Here is a 16900-nt window from a genome sequence, read left to right as displayed (position 1 = left end):
CCAACGGCGACTCGACCATCGGAGAATTCTCTTTGATCGAAAACATGGTGAGGGATTTGCAGTATGATACGCCACTTCCTACATCCGTCATCGTCTTTCATTGACGAATTTCTCGATTCTCACAGTATGTGTCAACAAAATTTGACTTAAGATTCCTTCGCAGGAGAGCGATAAAAAAACTCTTATATCGTATTAGAGTGTTAGAAACAGCTGTTACTCATGGTTTTGAAAATATGAGAGGGACGAGATGGAATTGCGAGAATAGAGTGAGAGTAGTATGACACGATTGATCCACTAAATAAGAATTTTTTTATACCATTCAGATAATATAAAAGCAATTGAATTCTCACAATCTTTATATAATTATAATGTTTACATAAGAAGGAAAATCACTGAATTACATCACTGAATTAAGTTTAGCGATTAATGTGACAAGACTGAAAGTCATTCCATTACCTTGTCTTTCTCCAACATTTTTAAACGTATCAATTCTTTTAAGCCCCAGTAGAGATTCATAATTAAAGAATTACTCGCGCGACATTTACTTTATCTACTTTCGCAATTTATTCTATTCTTATTCAACCCTGATCACTTAAAATTAATCATCTCGTATATCCGACGGTCGGGTATTCATTTTTCACAAGGAATGCTTGAGGGGACAGCCCCTCGGGATAAAGCGCGAACGTGATTCAAGGCGATCGTCGTACGTCGATTCAGAAGTTGTTCCAATAACGTCCGTCACTGCGGCGAACCGGATTAAGTAATGTCGCAAATGATAACGTGCAAAATAATCGGTAATGTCGCGACAACGAATTTATCATGACAATTTTTTTGTATCTGTTCTATCTTGAGAGTGACGTCGAGATGACAACGATAAAAGAAGGTAACGGAAAACGACGAATAAATGATGTCAAATAGATGTGAGCTGCGCTCATATTTTGCGAAACGAGGAAAGCATGTTATCGACTTTGTTCTCGACATGCAATCGAACAACGAGTCGCACTGTTCAGTTGAATCGATTTATCCACCAGGATTATATGGGACGTAAGCAATACAAGTCGATTATAGTTACTCTCTTCATGAACCGTAAGTGATACAAGTCAATCACAGTCAGACGATATTGACGTAAGTGACGCAAGTGCACCAGACGCTATAGACCATGCCACTCATAATGAAATTAATATTATTAATGATAAGTGATATAGTCTAGATCTAATAATGATTATTGATTGATGATTAATGATTAATGATTATTGATTGATTGATTGTTAAAAATTGTACATCCTTCTCTCGCTGTCAAACGAAATCGTTGAGAGAACAGCTCGTTCGAGCTGTTCGTCAGCGCGTTACGCATAGCATGTCATTACAATTATTGTAAATAATAATAACAATTATAGCGTAAAAATGTTTATATAGACAAACGGATCGATCCAGAGCATTTGTTTCTCATTGGAAAGAAAAACGCGAATTATTTGAATATAATCGACGCTTCTAGGCGTTCTGATTTTATTAAGCTCCGCGCAACCGCGCGAACAACTGCTTCCGCGGACGACACGAACAAGTTTCTTTCACTTTAGCGGTGCAATATGCTCCGCGAAACCACCGTGGCAATTTGAGAAATGCTGTCGGAAATGCGAAGAGCGAGAGTGGAGAATGCTAGCAAGCCGAGTGGTAAGTTATGGGGTAACGACCAAATTTTTCGAACATGTTTCATGAAACGAGACCGGCGCGCCATTAGGAGCACCATAATGTGTATATCCGTTTTGTATTTTTAGTATCTCGTCTCGCTCTCGGGCGAATTGAAAACATGTGACGCAAATGTGATCATTAAAATGAAAAGCGTATTTCATTATCTCGTTGCGCCATTGGATAAACTCAAATAGTTTATCAAATAGATATTATCAATTTTGGATTTATTTAGAAGAGAGATTCAGAGAGCCGCAAATAAGATGTGCAGAGTATTTTAAATTTTTGATATGTCCTTTCGTTTCAATCTCCAAATAGTTCTTAGTTATTAATAATGTTCAGACATTTAACAAAGTTAAATATAAGAGATGCGGGATTATACATAATATGTATCCTATATTATTTTATTTTAAAGGAATTTCAATCGAAAGTTTAATCAATGACAAATATAATATTATGTAATAATGAAACAATAGCTTTTCATAAAATTTCTCTAAATATTGAAATAATTATTATTTTTATTTATATGTATATTACCATCAATATTATTTTATGTAAACGATATCTGCAATACTCTTGTCTTGATCATCGCGTTGAGAGATCGTTGCTATAGTATAATAATTATGCATATATAGACGAAGAAATACACGTCTGTTCAACGAGATGTGACAATAATATAAAAAAACATTATACATATAACATATATGTATATATGTTATTACGCTAGCAGCATAGAGAAGTGTATCAAATGAAATTTTATTTGTCTTATCTGCTTATATAAATTTGCATGCAATAATTAAATATCCGCAAGTCTGTTAAGTTTTTTAAGAAAATAATTAGTGCGAAATTAAGAAATGAAGATATTCTTTCTTCACTTAAACGTAAAGAATTTTTTATCTTCCGGAAAACCGGACTAGTGAGTCTGTCTTGCAAGTTGTGCAACTAAGAGTCTTTCTTTTCAGATATATAAATGATTTCTCACATAGAACAATTTATTATAATTTTATATTAAGTAATTTAAAAAATTTACAAACAAAATTTCGTTTCGAACAAGGTTCATTTTTTGTTTTCTGATAAGAGCCGATAATGAACGTGCTATACGTGACACTTTCGAGGATTAAAAAAATGATCTGATTATGCTTACGGATTATACTTATTTTTAGCTTCATCCAAAAATTGTTCGTTCGAGAATGATGTGGCACTCAACAAAATTTGCATTCGCTTATATCGTTTCTTACGTATAGTCGTAAGAAATATCACGCCTCTCGAAAGTAAAGCCGAGATTCAATTACGAGCAAAATTGAATTTAAAAGCGTTTGTCTTTCGGCCTGACAATCGCTCTCACTCGAAAGCAAAGCGGGCTGCTCTTCTTGTGCAACATTTAACGTCCATCTCGAGGATTACGAGCTTTACACAAAGCTCATTAAATTTTTAACATCTCGCTTGGCAAACGATAGATATATCAAACGAATGAGCGTGAATGTAAGCGAAAAATCGCATTTCGTAGAAAGTTTTTGAGTTTACGAGCAATCTCAACTTTTTCTCGAACGAATTTGTTTTTCTTCCAAATTTCCATTAAGCATCACAAATTATGCCCCCGTTTTCTCGCTGATCGACAAGTGGATTAATTTATGTCCCTTTTTCCTTTACGTGATTTTTTTCTAAATTTCAAGAAATTTTCTTTTCTTTTTTTTTTTTAAGTGATATGTGCCAGAAGTAAATAAATTTGTCTCTTATGTCGTCCTCTCATGTAAGACAATATTTGCCTTGCAAGAGTTTTCGGCGTATGAATGTTCCATTCTAATTAGATCCCTTGAACATCTCTCTTTCTAACTTTTCTCATTTCTTTTTATTTTATATAGGTTTTTAATTATTTAACTTTTATGCACGTTTCTTTGGCTTGGGTAACACGATAGTGCTTCAAAAGTGTAGTTTGCAGGAAATATTTACATCACGTGTAATATTACGCGTATGTCGACTCGTCGGTGAAATTTGAGTAAAAGCGCAGGTGTTGCTGCAGGCTAGATAATTCATAATGTCGAAGCGCGTATAGTTGTCACTTTGCTATACAGAATTCCCCTTGGGTATTCCTTTGCAAGACCCTTTTATTTCCTCCCTCGGCTACTTTTCTCTTTTGTCCCTCCTACTTCATTTTTCTTCGACAAAACTTTATATCGAAGAACCGCATAAGAAGTCTTTTAAAACAATTGGTTTTACCTGCGCAAAATTTTCAGATATCTTTTTTCTAATCTTTCTTTAAGAAAAGGTATATTATACGGATTAATCTGTCGCATCCTTCCTCCCCCCCCCCCTACACACACACACACACACATATATATATATATATATACACACACACATGTGTGTGTGTGTGTGTGTTTTGTATTATAGTTATGACAAAATGCATCAACAATGCATAAAAAGCATTATGTATTCTTCACACGACATTATCTTTATTTTTAAATTAAAAATTTTTATAATTAAAAATTTTTAAATTACAAAATTATACGGAAATAATATGAAATAGCATAAACAAATGGTGTGTTTATGTGTGGGGAGAGTGTATGTGCATTATTAATTCATAAAATGAAATAATATATCTATGTTGAAAAGTCAGCGTAACCTTTAAAAAACTTTAAAGATGAAAGATTTAGAAGAAAAAGTGGGAAATTTCCTTAGAACAGATAAAAGTATTTCTTTTACTTTCGCGATGACTTCTCTCTTGAGGAAAAGACTTTTGTTCGTGTAAACGAGACACGAGTGACGGATACGAACATAAGATACGGATAGGAAACTCAGTTAGTAGAATTCGGACATATATAGATGAATAAAAGGCGATCAAAGGTGACAAAAATTTAGTTCGATCCTGTAAATGAATGTAAATTTAGTTTGATCCTGTAATTGAATGTTCCTTCTTAAGCGGATTGAGGCGAAAAGTGGAATGCAAAAATTCACTGACAATGATAAGCTGTTGCTCATCAACGATAAAGAATGAAAATCAAATCTCAATCGACAATAAAAAAGATCATCAATTTTAATAAAAATTACATAACTTAATTTACGATAGCTCTTTAAGGCAAAGTGACAAAGTAATTCAAAACTTATGATACGAAATCTTTTGCTAGCAAAAGTACGAAAAAATAATACTTTACCGTTGACTTTCCATTGCGCTCTTTGACGTTTCGATATATATGCGTGTAATATCGTCAAAGGACACGTGATGTGATAAAATTAAGACAAAGCCGGCCTCTGTCGGATATCCGAGTTCTATGGAAAAGCGAAAGTCACTCGTGAGCGTGCGACCGCTTGAAAATAAATCGATGCCAGACTGTTCATTCGATCGTACGTTCGCCCACGCACTGTAAATTTTACCCTTTTCCTCGCAACCTCGGGTATTCCGTTAGTTACAGAGTTGTTGAGGGTAACAATCAGAGCTCCGTTCGATGGAATATGATACATCGCGCGTGGTTCGGTATACGCGTTTTAATTAACTTCGTCAAACGCATAGAGCACTCTCTCCCTCTCTCTCCTCCTCATGTTCGCCGCGAACGTCACGAGCGACGATCCCGTTAATTCCGCGGCACAGAGCGCCGCACGAGTCGGTTAAATAAACTTTTCGATTGAAAGCCGCGCCCCGCGCGAATTAATTGCAAAAAAACGTGCGAATCGCGCGACCTCGCTGACACGCTCGCCGCGTCGCCAACGCGATTTTTCCGGAAACCGCGTTCCATTTCCAACGACGAATGATAGGTACGCTTTGTTGTCGCTCTCAGTGGAAGTCGTTGGAAAAAAAGCTCATTCACCAATCTATTATGGAGCGCACATTTTCGCCTATTTTACATTTGAATTTGCAAATTTGAGAGAACGAAGATACTCCATGTTATTATCCTTATTTTGATGATGCGCGTGATGGTCCGTATGGTCCATTCCAATTAAAAATTGATTATGTAACGCGACTGTATGTGTCGCTTGTTCACAAGCTAGAAAAGCTCTGCACATTTTTTATTTCCAAGGAAACTTTCAATCACTTTCTATCATTTTATTAATGAAATAAAACTCTTGTCAATTTATTGTCTTTTTAATTACTTTCCTTATATTACTTTACAATTTCTTTTCTGTTAAACCAGTCATCCAGTAGTAAAGTAGCTGACTCACATTTTTGCATCGATAGAACAACGGGGAAATTTTTATTGCAAAATCAGAAATATGGAAAACAGTAGACAACCAGGAAAAACTGCACGTTTTTTTCATCAGACATGAGAAAAACCCTTCGGAAAAGAAAAATGAATTCAGTCAGGTCAAGAATGATACGGGTGCAGCTAGATTTTTACTACATCACATACAAGCAAAGAGAAAGAAAGATCGAATTATAATGAGCGGAAGATGAAGTAAAACGGTAAAAGCTACTACGAAGCAATTAACATTTAATTCCATACCCGAAAACGGAACGGAAGTTTCAATTGATATTCTTTTTCTTCTTCCTTTATTTATACTCTTGAAAGAGAGAAAGGGCGGAGGAGGATAAAAAATCAACGTTATATCGTATTAATTTAGAACTGAATTTAGATCAATCTTAATTATAAATTATAAATATATTATAACATAATTTTAATATAATTATTATATTATGTATATGTATGTGCATATTTTTAAATCTATATTATAAAACTATTTTTCTTAATCTTATAATATTTTGCGGTATTTTTATTACAAATTTATCGAAATTTTTAGAAAATTCTTCATTTTGTATCTCTTCTTTCTCTATCACTTTCATATAATTATTTTTAATAATTAATTAATAATAATAATAATTAATTCTTAATTTCTAGCAACATAATAAATTAAATATCCGTATCCGTATATCTATAATCTCTCCCGTCCAAAAGGGAGATTTCGAAAGAAATTTGATATCGTCATTTTCTTTTTTTTTTTTTTTCATTTTTCATTAGGAAGCCTCTCTATTATTCGCTATGAATCGCGGAACTGGTTCAGCAAGATAAATCAGGGTCTCGATGACAAGAAAAATCTCGAAAGAGGCGCAAAGAATCAACGAGATTATGACTTTAACTATCACCCGATGAATATAGGGATTAAACATGGATTCATTTCATTTTATAGCATGTCTCAAACTTATCGCGTTCGCATTCATTTACGAAAAATCGTAATAAAAGTAAAAATTTTCTCTGAAAACAATTTTCTTTCAAAACAAAATTAAGCAAATTTTATCCAAGAGTTTATTACAAAAATATTGATCAAGAGCTTAGAAGTATAGATTTGTCATTCATTACTCCTATTTTCCATTCGTTAATAACATTTTTTTTTTAATTTAATTGTACGCAACGTTATCTATCTATAATTGTTTTTAAAAACTGGTACTTATTGAAACAATGAAGAAAGGATTTTTTTGCTTAAGAATGAAGGTGAAAAATCACGGTTAACTTTAATGTCGCGTTCAGATCTAAGTTCGATTCGAATGCGGATCTTATGCGTTTCTTTAGCTACTGATATGCATGATGTATTTAACTAGGTAATCTTCGTAGAAGGGATCAGAGGGAGATTCAGTTCATCAGCTCATCTCTCTCTCTTTCTCTGTCCCCTTCGTCGTCATCGACCCTCGCACCGACCTCTACCGCCTCCAACTACCGCTTGGCTATCGATTGCGAGCCAGCAGGGCCACGAGGAGGCATCCTCTCGCATTCCTCTCCGCCCCTCCCCTCCCCCCCCCTCTCTCTCTCTCTCTCTCTCTCTCTCTCTCTCTCTCTCATCATCTCTTACTTGTGCTAACTCGTTACGCGGTGCTACCGCGTTTCCTATCAACTACCATGCTGTACAACGTGCCTGTCTATATAGTGGCTTATGTACCACTACGAGCATAAATTCCAATTAAGCGTGGTCCGCTACTTGCGTGGTGGAATTCCTTCGTAGTCATCGTATTGACGAACATTTGCGTACGATGACCACCCTTTCTCACCAAAATTGTGTCGGAAACTGTCAATATATCTTTTAAAACACACTTTCTAATTCATTTCTAATAGAAATTATGAATTATGAATTAGCTGGAGAAGTTATTAAACAAAGTAAGTAACTTGCTAAAGCATCGAAACCGTTTGTGACGACATTAGTACTTGCTAAAGCAAGTTACTTACTTTGTTTAATAACTTCTCCAAATTTAGCAAGATTTTATCATATCTTTTTCTTTTTATTTGTTGTATATTGCTAATTTCTTTCTGCTTTTACTTTTTTATACACATTGATGATATCAACTTATTGATGATGCTAATTTATTTTTGTGACTGTTATCAAATATGCCGTCACAAACGGTTTACTTTTTGATTCATTTCAAATAAAGATTGATTCAGATTGACTTAAAATGATAAAGATTGATTTAAAAAATTTAATATCCAAAAACAAAATATTTAAGAAAAACATTAATATGCAACTTGACCAATTGTTTTTTATTGTAATTTTATTTCGGATTTCGACTATATATCACGGTACATCATAGTATAATAATATCATAGTATAATAACGGTAGTTAGTCATACTTATTAATTAATTGAGCTTTGAATCGGATATTAGAGTCGCTAGAGAACGTATGCAAGCCGCGTATTATACGATGCTATCGTTCCCCTAAGTATGATTATAGTAGACGACGAAATATATCGCGCTACGCTCCACATACAAATTCCAATTAAACGCCCGGAATTCCTTTCGCGTGCCAATCGATTACTATGACAATGTAACTGGCAGAGTTGAAATACGTATATTACTCTCCGGAAACTATCAGTGCAAGTATCTTATGTCTAACCTGTGATTTCTATGAGTTTGTAAAGGCCTGACGGTAAGCGTATAATTCGCATCCTCCTGTGTTACTGTGAAATCGTAGACAACTATAATGGAAATGAGGAATTAATTTTCCCTCATAAATTCTTTTCTTGTAATTGTAATTATAGGCTTTGAAGAAATACAAAATCGAATAGCCAAATTTATCGTATAATCGTATAATCAAATTTAATTAATAATCAGAAAGAGCTTGAAAATGTTTAACTAAAGTTTTGGTAAGATACACACACACACACACACACACACACACACACACGCGCGCGCGCGCGCGCGATAAAATTATTCTTATACACAAATATAAAAGGAAATTCGCGACAAAGTGTAAAACGAGTCCAAAAATATTAAAGTCGGTTTAAGTTTATTCAAATTTGTTTGAAAATTAGTCAATGCGCCATCAAGAGAATAAGAGATAAAATTCATTGTTTAATTATAAAGTAAAAATTAAAATCAATATTCAAATCAAAGTAAGAAAAGTACTAAATGCTTATGATAGGACTCAAGATCATAAATCTTAAGAGCAGAACACTTATATAATTAGAATTAAATAATTAAAATTAAATAATTATTAAATTAAAATAACTTCCGAATAATAATATATCAAATAATATTCGTTTCAATGAAACAACTAATTAGAAATTGGGACTGTAACATTGAAAAAGATCCGAAGAATAATAATAATTTTTTTGTAAACGTTGAACGAGTATAGTTTCTTCAAAAAGGAAGCGCGAGAAGCCGTATCGATATTGGGAAATCATTTATTCCGTCTACTCCACGTGACGGGCACACCTCGACTTTTGACAGATCCGAATCGCTGCCTCGCTATGTAGACAGCCTAATGCATTCCGCCCAGGGCTTGACTTAGGTTATACGTCAACGTCATGAGGCTTTATGCATAATATATAATATACGAGAGGCTCCATCCAATATTTTGATATACAAGTAGCATGCAATCTGAAATATTAAAAGTTGGTTTTATTTGACGATTATGTTTTTAAGTTTGTGCAATAAAATGCAAATTGTATGTACATATAATGCAAGTTGGCAATTATTATCTTTATACTTGTGTGATAGAAATAAGTAGTGCCGCGTATTATGTTATTTAAAATTTGAGTTTACGAGTTTACGACATACTGAAGATATTAAACGATATCAATGTTAAATTAAACTCAATAATTTTTATCATTATCTTTAATCTTTTATTAACAAAACGAAACGAAAATAGTATTTCATGACATATAATTTATAATATTGGACACATAACAAAAGGATTTTAACTCGCAATAATCGGACAATCGGATAGATATCTGTTTCGAAATCATATTTTCTCCATAATTATTTCGTGCCCTACATTAAAGAATATTTTTGGATTAGCTGAGAGGAATCTATTTTAATTATAAACTTAAATTAATCCGTCATTCTTAATTAAAACACGAGTTAATCCTGCCCATATTTGATATTTCATGCAGATGTAGAATAAAAGTTTGAATTTATTCTCACGCTCGGTCGCGCACATTATAATAATGCCATAACAGTGTAATTATATGACACTTGCTCACGCATACATTTCAATTAAACGAAGGCTTATGGTCGACTAATAGTGCCAATAGATGTGTATGGCACAGTGCCTAACGTGTCATATATATGTAACGAGCACTTGATGACAACACATAGTTTATATTTATATATGTATAAATTGTAAAAAATAATCTGTTCGTGTTTCGATTGCATGTCTTAAAAATTTCATCCTCATTTCGGTGTTTTACGAATTTTCTGTACTTGCCTCTATTTTTCCTACCAAAAACTTATCTCTAAAATTAATTTTTCCTCAGCAAAGATACAATAGAGATACAATAGAGAACGTCTTATCTCTTGATGCAGTCTTAACATCCTTTGCACTCTACAAGTTTCGTCGACATCAAATTTATTTAAAATCAGATTAAGATTAAGATCTTTCATTTGCAACTGACGATTGAAAAATTATTGGTTGATGGAAAAATTATTTCCATCAAAAGAAGAAAGTCTATTTTAAATTCCGACATACCATTTATAGAATACACGAGTCTTATTAAATCTATTTATTTTCGATTCGACATACATCAAATAGTATTCACTTCTGGAATAACGTATTTCAATTCTTTTTTCGAAAATACGCTTCCAGTATTTTCACAATGATCGCGATCGTTCACATATTTCGTGAAATGGTGCCAAAAAAAACATTAAAAATAATAATCGACGTATCTTCTCAATTACATTTGCAAAAAAAAGAGAAAAAGAAATCATTTCGCCGCGATATGATGTATGTCACAATAGCAGTGCGAGAATATATCGTGTCATTTAAATTCACTAAATCGATTGCAATCCATTGCAATCGTACGTGCGCGTTTATCGTCAAGAAATAAAAATAAATATTCCATAAATTAATCATCAGAGATTCATAAATGTAAAGCGATTCGATAGATTCGAATAGATTGGGATAGATCTCAACTTATGGATAGATCGATTTGAAAAATGTACATTTATTAGCGACAGCATTTACAACATCTAACGTATATTGCTCTTATGCTCTCATTGTTTATGCGCATGTAGGCGGATAGGTACGAATGTATCTCTCCGACGTTGTTGTCAGGCAGGACGTGACGTAGGGGTAGCGAAAGGAGCCGTACGGCACGACCCACATTCCGTCGAATTTAATTTCATGCCTTATCTTCGGTAGCTGTGCTACAATGCTTCAACTGGGGCGGTCGCGGATCTCTTTCTTGCATAGATACACGTGGAACCACACGTATACGCAATACGTGTACGCACACGTGTCCGTGTTAAAGGTGTCATACGCACGCCATATGTTTCGCTCTTTACTCTCCTCGCACTCGTTCTATTTATGTATTTCTCTTCTATTCTCTCTCAGACGGAAGATATTTCTCTCTCTCTCTCTATCTCTCTCTCTCTCTCTCTCTCTCTCTCTCTCTCTCTCTCCCCCCCCTCTTTCTCCTTCCTCCCTCTTGTTTTCTCATATGCGCGCGTGCTTACACTTTACTTTTTTTGCAAATGCATATCTCTTTTCTCTTTACGCTTAAAAATATGAACATATTACGATGCTTTTTATTACAATAAGATAGATAGAAATTTAAAAATTCAGGCAGAATGCTATTCATGTCTTACGAATAGATTTCTTTTTGAGTGTCGGTCCACAATAGGTGATTTAAGCTTTAAAAAGTAAGAAATTGACCAATTATAATCGAATATGAAAAGAATACTCGACTATGATTAGTCAATTTCTTACGGCTTAAAGATTAAATACTTATTGCGGACCGACACTAATCTTGTCTTAGAGAATAGAATGAGAAATGGTATTCTTCAGCTAAATATTAAATAACGAATTATTAAATAACGATTCGGAATAGTCATTCTATTCCTTATATTTAAATCGAGAACATGCAACTCGCGCATACAACATTTATTTATCCAATCGCGATCGTTTTTCGTTTTACCAAGGCGAGTCGCTTTTCAAACGAAGAAAATAGCTCATCGTTGATGCTCTTTGTACCTTGAAAATCTAACACGTACTCATTTGAAACTGATGCACTTCTCGTCGATCTATGTACATGCTATGTTCTCTCCGTCTTGACCCTTATCTTTCCTCTTTCCTCTTTTCTCTTTCCTCTTTCCCTCTCTCCCTCGCTCCCTTCCGGATGCATTCTCACCCTCTTTCCCGTCTTCCATTCTCTCCGCTTCCCAGTCATTTACAGGAATTTCTATTGCGGTCTAGGATAGCGAATTCTCTTTCCGTCTCTGTCTGCGCCTTCGTTCGTCTCTGCCGGCGCGGTGCGGCCTATTATATGTGGCGTGCATCAGATGTACGCGTTTCTACACAAGTGAGTACGAGCGGCAAATGTATACCGAGGGTCGATCGTGTGGCTGGCTATTTCTGCACGTGTTCCGACTGTGCGCGAGGACGATTGCTTTATCAGATGTAACGGAGCTGACTGACGGAACGGGACACGCGTCATCGGATCCCGGCGCCATCGACGGAATAAAAGTCGTTTCGTAGACTAAGCTATCGAAACAAAAATGGGTCGAAACAAAATTGTATTCTGAAAAGTAATTTTATACATTTCGCATTTTTTCTCTAATATTTTATTCTATTTTAAGCTATTTTAGTTTAATTGTATACATACAAAGATATTCTCAAAGATATTATGAAAATAAAGAAATTGCCCGGAAAGTGATGTCAAAATGGCCTCTTTTTCGGGGAAAGATCAATTCGATTCCTTCCCTTACTTAGAAATTCCTCTAGTCTCATGTGTTACGATACACCTCACGTGTGCTTTATGTTATGTCATAAATAGTTGCCAGTGTTATGTTATGTTAGAAATAATAAACGTGTCGTATTCACCGTACAAATATTTAGACGACGACGATCTCGATTGAGTTAATCGTACGTGTTACATAAGCATTCCTCACCTCGCACGAGCGCGAAACGAAGAAGCTAAGGAGGGTCATTGACCTTTCTGAGCTGATTATTCGAAAGGAGCACATTTATCTCCGTGCGTCACACAGCCGTCGACGTCGATCTAATCGTATCGTATTTCAGACTCCCATTTTGTACTGAGATCAAGAATCTCATCAGATTGAAACAATGATGATCAGGGCGTGATAAAATGTGCCATTGATGTCCCTCATTGTCTCTAATATAATTGTGATCTCGAGTTGCATTAAAGCTCATCTTACTTTCCTTCTCTTTTATTTTTATTTCTTTTATTTTCCCGTATTTCTGTAAAGCAATAAATACAAGATATCTCCCACACAGAAAAAAGGCAGCTCGATAATCGTAAAAATATCAGCGAAAAGTATCAGAGACAATGCGTATCCGTTTAGGGATAATGTAAAAAGATAAAACATAGGTATTTTATGCATGGGTAACCGCAACTCTACTCACATACCGTAACTCTAATTACATATAGAGTAATAATGTAAATCTAAGTCAAATCCTGATTAGGCATACATTTAATCCCGTATCGTCGCGACCGATTATGACGCAGGTCAAGCAGCCCCGCACCGGATGGATGCGGGCGGACAGTGGCGGTCGTAGGGCAGCAACGGTAGAACGACGTTAGAACGTTACCGCTTGCGGCTGCAGCTGCGGCGTCATCGGTCGCTGCACCTGCAGCTGCGGTGGTGGCGGCGGTGACGACAACGACGGCGACGACGATTTAATCGGAAGACGGCGAAACGCACGATGCAGAACGCCGGCGATTATTATCAAAGGGCACCGAGATGTTGTCCGGGTAGAAGTAGCAACAACAGCAACAATAACAACAACAGTGCGGCCGGCATTGCGGGCGGTTCGGTGCGAGGCGCGGAGCTGCTCTGCTGTTGCTGTAGCTGCAGCACCGCCACTTCAACCAAGACCCCGGGATTGTTGGCCAGTCTTGGCGTGTGCGTGCTCGTTCTCGGCTACACCCTGCTCGGCGCGTTTGCCTTTATGGCCCTCGAGGGAGGTCTCAAACCGGTGAGCGATCGGAATCGACGACGATTAAGCCTTTTCCTGCTCGCCGAATTTCTGTTCGACGAATTCCCAATATTCAAAATTAAGCTAAGTTCGCATTCAACGAATCCGCATTTAACTCACGATTAGAATTCGTATGTGCAACAAATTACGTGAAATAGATAGAGATAAAATTTGCAAAATTAAATTACAATTATCAATTGTAGGTGATCGGCATTTATCGTCAGCATCGATGTGCTGTGCTGACTACTTGGCTTGTTTCGCTGTAGAAATTTGATTTTTAAATTAGAAAACAAAAGAAAAGACTAGAATTGTTAATTCAATACATAGCACATAGTTGTACACAGTTGTACATATAGAAAACACATAGAAAATATAATATTTTTACGTTTAACCGCTAATCGATATTCGAGTGCTCAAATCGTTTGCTAAAATTATTTCAAGAAGATTTGAAACCGAAATGAAATTGTCGTTAAAATGATCATCTCTCGAATCATTCCTGTGCCGCGAAGAATAAGACATAATAACGATTATAAAGATAAAATAATTATATCTATATGTTTCTTCCTCTCATAGGATTCGCTTACCGAGGTTGCGTCTTCGAAACCCGACGGGGCTTCTTACGTGCTGCCGAATCTGGAGAACGATTCCGCTGCCACAGAATTGAGAGCACGCACCGTCGAGAAACTCTGGAGTATCACCGAGGATCTTAACGTTCTTTACAAAGAGAATTGGACTCGCCTGGCGGCTCAAGAGGTCCTCGAGTTCCAAGAGAATTTGGCTCGCGGTCTCAGACGCACCTCATACGAGCAGATGCCACCGTTGTCTCCGCGGTCCCGCGGAGAGCATTCCGCGGAAAGGCGGCTCCACGGTCGACGATGGACTTTCAGCAGTAGTCTGTTGTATTCTCTGACGTTGATCACGACCATAGGTACGTTTATTCCGTTTATTATTTATTAAATTAACGAACGCGCCTGTTACCTGGCACAAGCCACGCGTTTGCCGAAATATTATTACATTATTAACTCGTAGCTCGAAGATCAAGCAGGTACAAGTCCTACTCTCGCGATGCATAAATGTAATGCAGAAAATGTATGCAGAAATGTATGCAGAAATGTATGCGGCCGGTTTCACTTACAGGGTATGGTAGTGTAGCGCCACGCACAGTCTGGGGTCGATTGATCACTATAGTCTACGCCTTGGCGGGAATCCCGCTGATGTTGGTCTACCTGAGCACAGTGGGCGATGTACTCGCCCGAAGCTTCCGTCGTTTGTATGGACGCATGTGCCGGCGGCCGCATAATTGCGCGCGAAAGCCGCAACCGCCGCCGCCACCGCCGCCGGTCGGCGGCATAATGGCCAAGGCGTATCGTTACGACAATCACGTAGAAACCAAGGGAGGCGGTAACTACTACTCGGCAAGCAGGGAAAGCTCCTGCGACGATCTGGGTATCCGCGGTACTGGCGGTAGTGCGATCCTGCTTGATTGTGGTAGCGAGGGTCTCTTGCACGCTACAACTAGCTCGACCGCCGCGCTTCAGGTAAATCGCCGTCCAAGATTGTAGTTGAATAAAAAGTAATACACTATCATCTTTCTTGACTTGATAACATATACCCATACACGCGCCGCATATATAAATATAACTTATAGAGTTACATTTATTTGAGTATGTAAATCTGCTTCCGAATGAGAATTAACTTAATCCACGCACGTTACATCTATCACACGTTAAATGTTGTCTTTCTCATTCATGGGCTCAGGATATGACAACGGGCAACGGCAAGCGACACTTTCACCCGTGCTCGCTATCCTTATCATCGACTTCGTCACCGGCGTACATGCTGGAGGCCAATCCCGTCAGAATACCGATCAGCTTGTGTCTGGCGATAATGTTGATGTATATATGCGCCGGCGCGGTCATGTTCAATCGTCTGGAGGGCTGGAGCTTGTTAGAAGGCGGATACTTTTGCTTCACTAGTCTCGGTACGATCGGCTTTGGAGACCTGATGCCAGTGGGGCGCAACGCACCCACGACGACTCTGGAGGAGCTTAGCCTGTGCGCCTGTTCTCTTTATATCCTCGCGGGAATGGGCCTGATCGCCATGTGCTTCAACCTCGTCCAGGAGGAGGTGGTACGCGTGGTCAGGGTCTTCGGTAGAACCTGCGGCATGTCGTCAGGCGTGGTGGTCGGACCTATCGGTGGTACAGGTATCCCTGATGAAGGCATTCGGTGGGATCAGCAATGAATCTTCCATGAGAGATATAGAAAGAAAGAGAGAGAGAGAGAGAGAGAGAGAGAGAGAGCGAGAGCGAGAGAGAGAGAGAGAGAGAGAGAGAGAGAGAGAGAGAGAGAGAGAGAGCAAGAGAGAGAGAGAGAACAAACTTGAAAAAACGTTGATTATTTTATCGACCGTCACGCAGTTTAGTCGCGTTCAAAAACTGCAACAACATATACAAGTCCTGTAACAATTAGTTAGCTCGATCCCAATATATGCATCAGTCAGACATAATTACTACATTGCAAAACGGTTTTATCTTCCGAATGCATCGTTGGTTTACATAAGTAGAAGTTGTCGTCACATTACCAATACCAATACCAATCGCGACCGAAGAAACTGAGAATTTCCGAAAAATACGATCGAAAAAAAACAATGCGGTCATATATGACCGCCGAGGCGATTGGCAGTCACGAGTCACGCGTGGTTCCTCTCTTTTTCTTTGCAGCAGGCGCCACTTCCGGTCTCAAGGCCGACCTCGATGACGGAGGCGGCACCAGTGACTCGCGATTGTCCGAACAAGAAGAGGAGGCGATCGCCATGTCGATGGTGCCGGCCGGTTCCTGACAGCATCAGGCCAGGAGCCCC

At 37.4% G+C, this 16900-nt stretch overlaps 2 protein-coding genes across 2 annotated transcripts in view; both read left to right on the top strand.

Moving 5' to 3' along the window:
- Nucleotides 1-13710, top strand: part of LOC105433865 (potassium channel subfamily K member 18) — a 32383-nt gene extending 18673 nt beyond the window's left edge. Inside the window, exon 8 of the mRNA XM_089074279.1 lies at nucleotides 13569-13710. The gene's annotated coding sequence lies outside the window, so the exon portion shown is untranslated. The remainder of the gene's footprint in view (nucleotides 1-13568) is intronic.
- A 55-nt stretch (nucleotides 13711-13765) lies between these two features.
- LOC105433847 (TWiK family of potassium channels protein 18) lies at nucleotides 13766-16900 on the top strand. Its single transcript, XM_011649318.3, has 5 exons — nucleotides 13766-14038; nucleotides 14612-14966; nucleotides 15176-15576; nucleotides 15797-16244; nucleotides 16761-16900. Exons 1-5 carry the CDS (start codon nucleotides 13766-13768, stop codon nucleotides 16877-16879), a joined length of 1596 nt encoding a protein of 531 aa, XP_011647620.1. The 3' UTR covers nucleotides 16880-16900.

This window comes from Pogonomyrmex barbatus, unplaced genomic scaffold (assembly GCF_055798465.1).
Source record: "Pogonomyrmex barbatus isolate J1 unplaced genomic scaffold, ASM5579846v1 scaffold17, whole genome shotgun sequence".
NCBI lineage: Eukaryota > Metazoa > Arthropoda > Insecta > Hymenoptera > Formicidae > Pogonomyrmex > Pogonomyrmex barbatus.
This window is presented reverse-complemented; position numbering and strand designations above follow the sequence as displayed.

What these genes read in the sequence shown, in the direction of transcription:
- LOC105433847 (XM_011649318.3), top strand. Translation starts at nt 13,766, where the DNA reads ATGCAGAACGCCGGCGATTATTATCAAAGGGCACCGAGATGTTGTCCG. An exon ending in TCGAGGGAGGTCTCAAACCG is followed by an intron (nt 14,039 to 14,611) that starts GTGAGCGATCGG and finishes TTCCTCTCATAG; the next exon opens with GATTCGCTTACCGAGGTTGC. An exon ending in GACGTTGATCACGACCATAG is followed by an intron (nt 14,967 to 15,175) that starts GTACGTTTATTC and finishes TTTCACTTACAG; the next exon opens with GGTATGGTAGTGTAGCGCCA.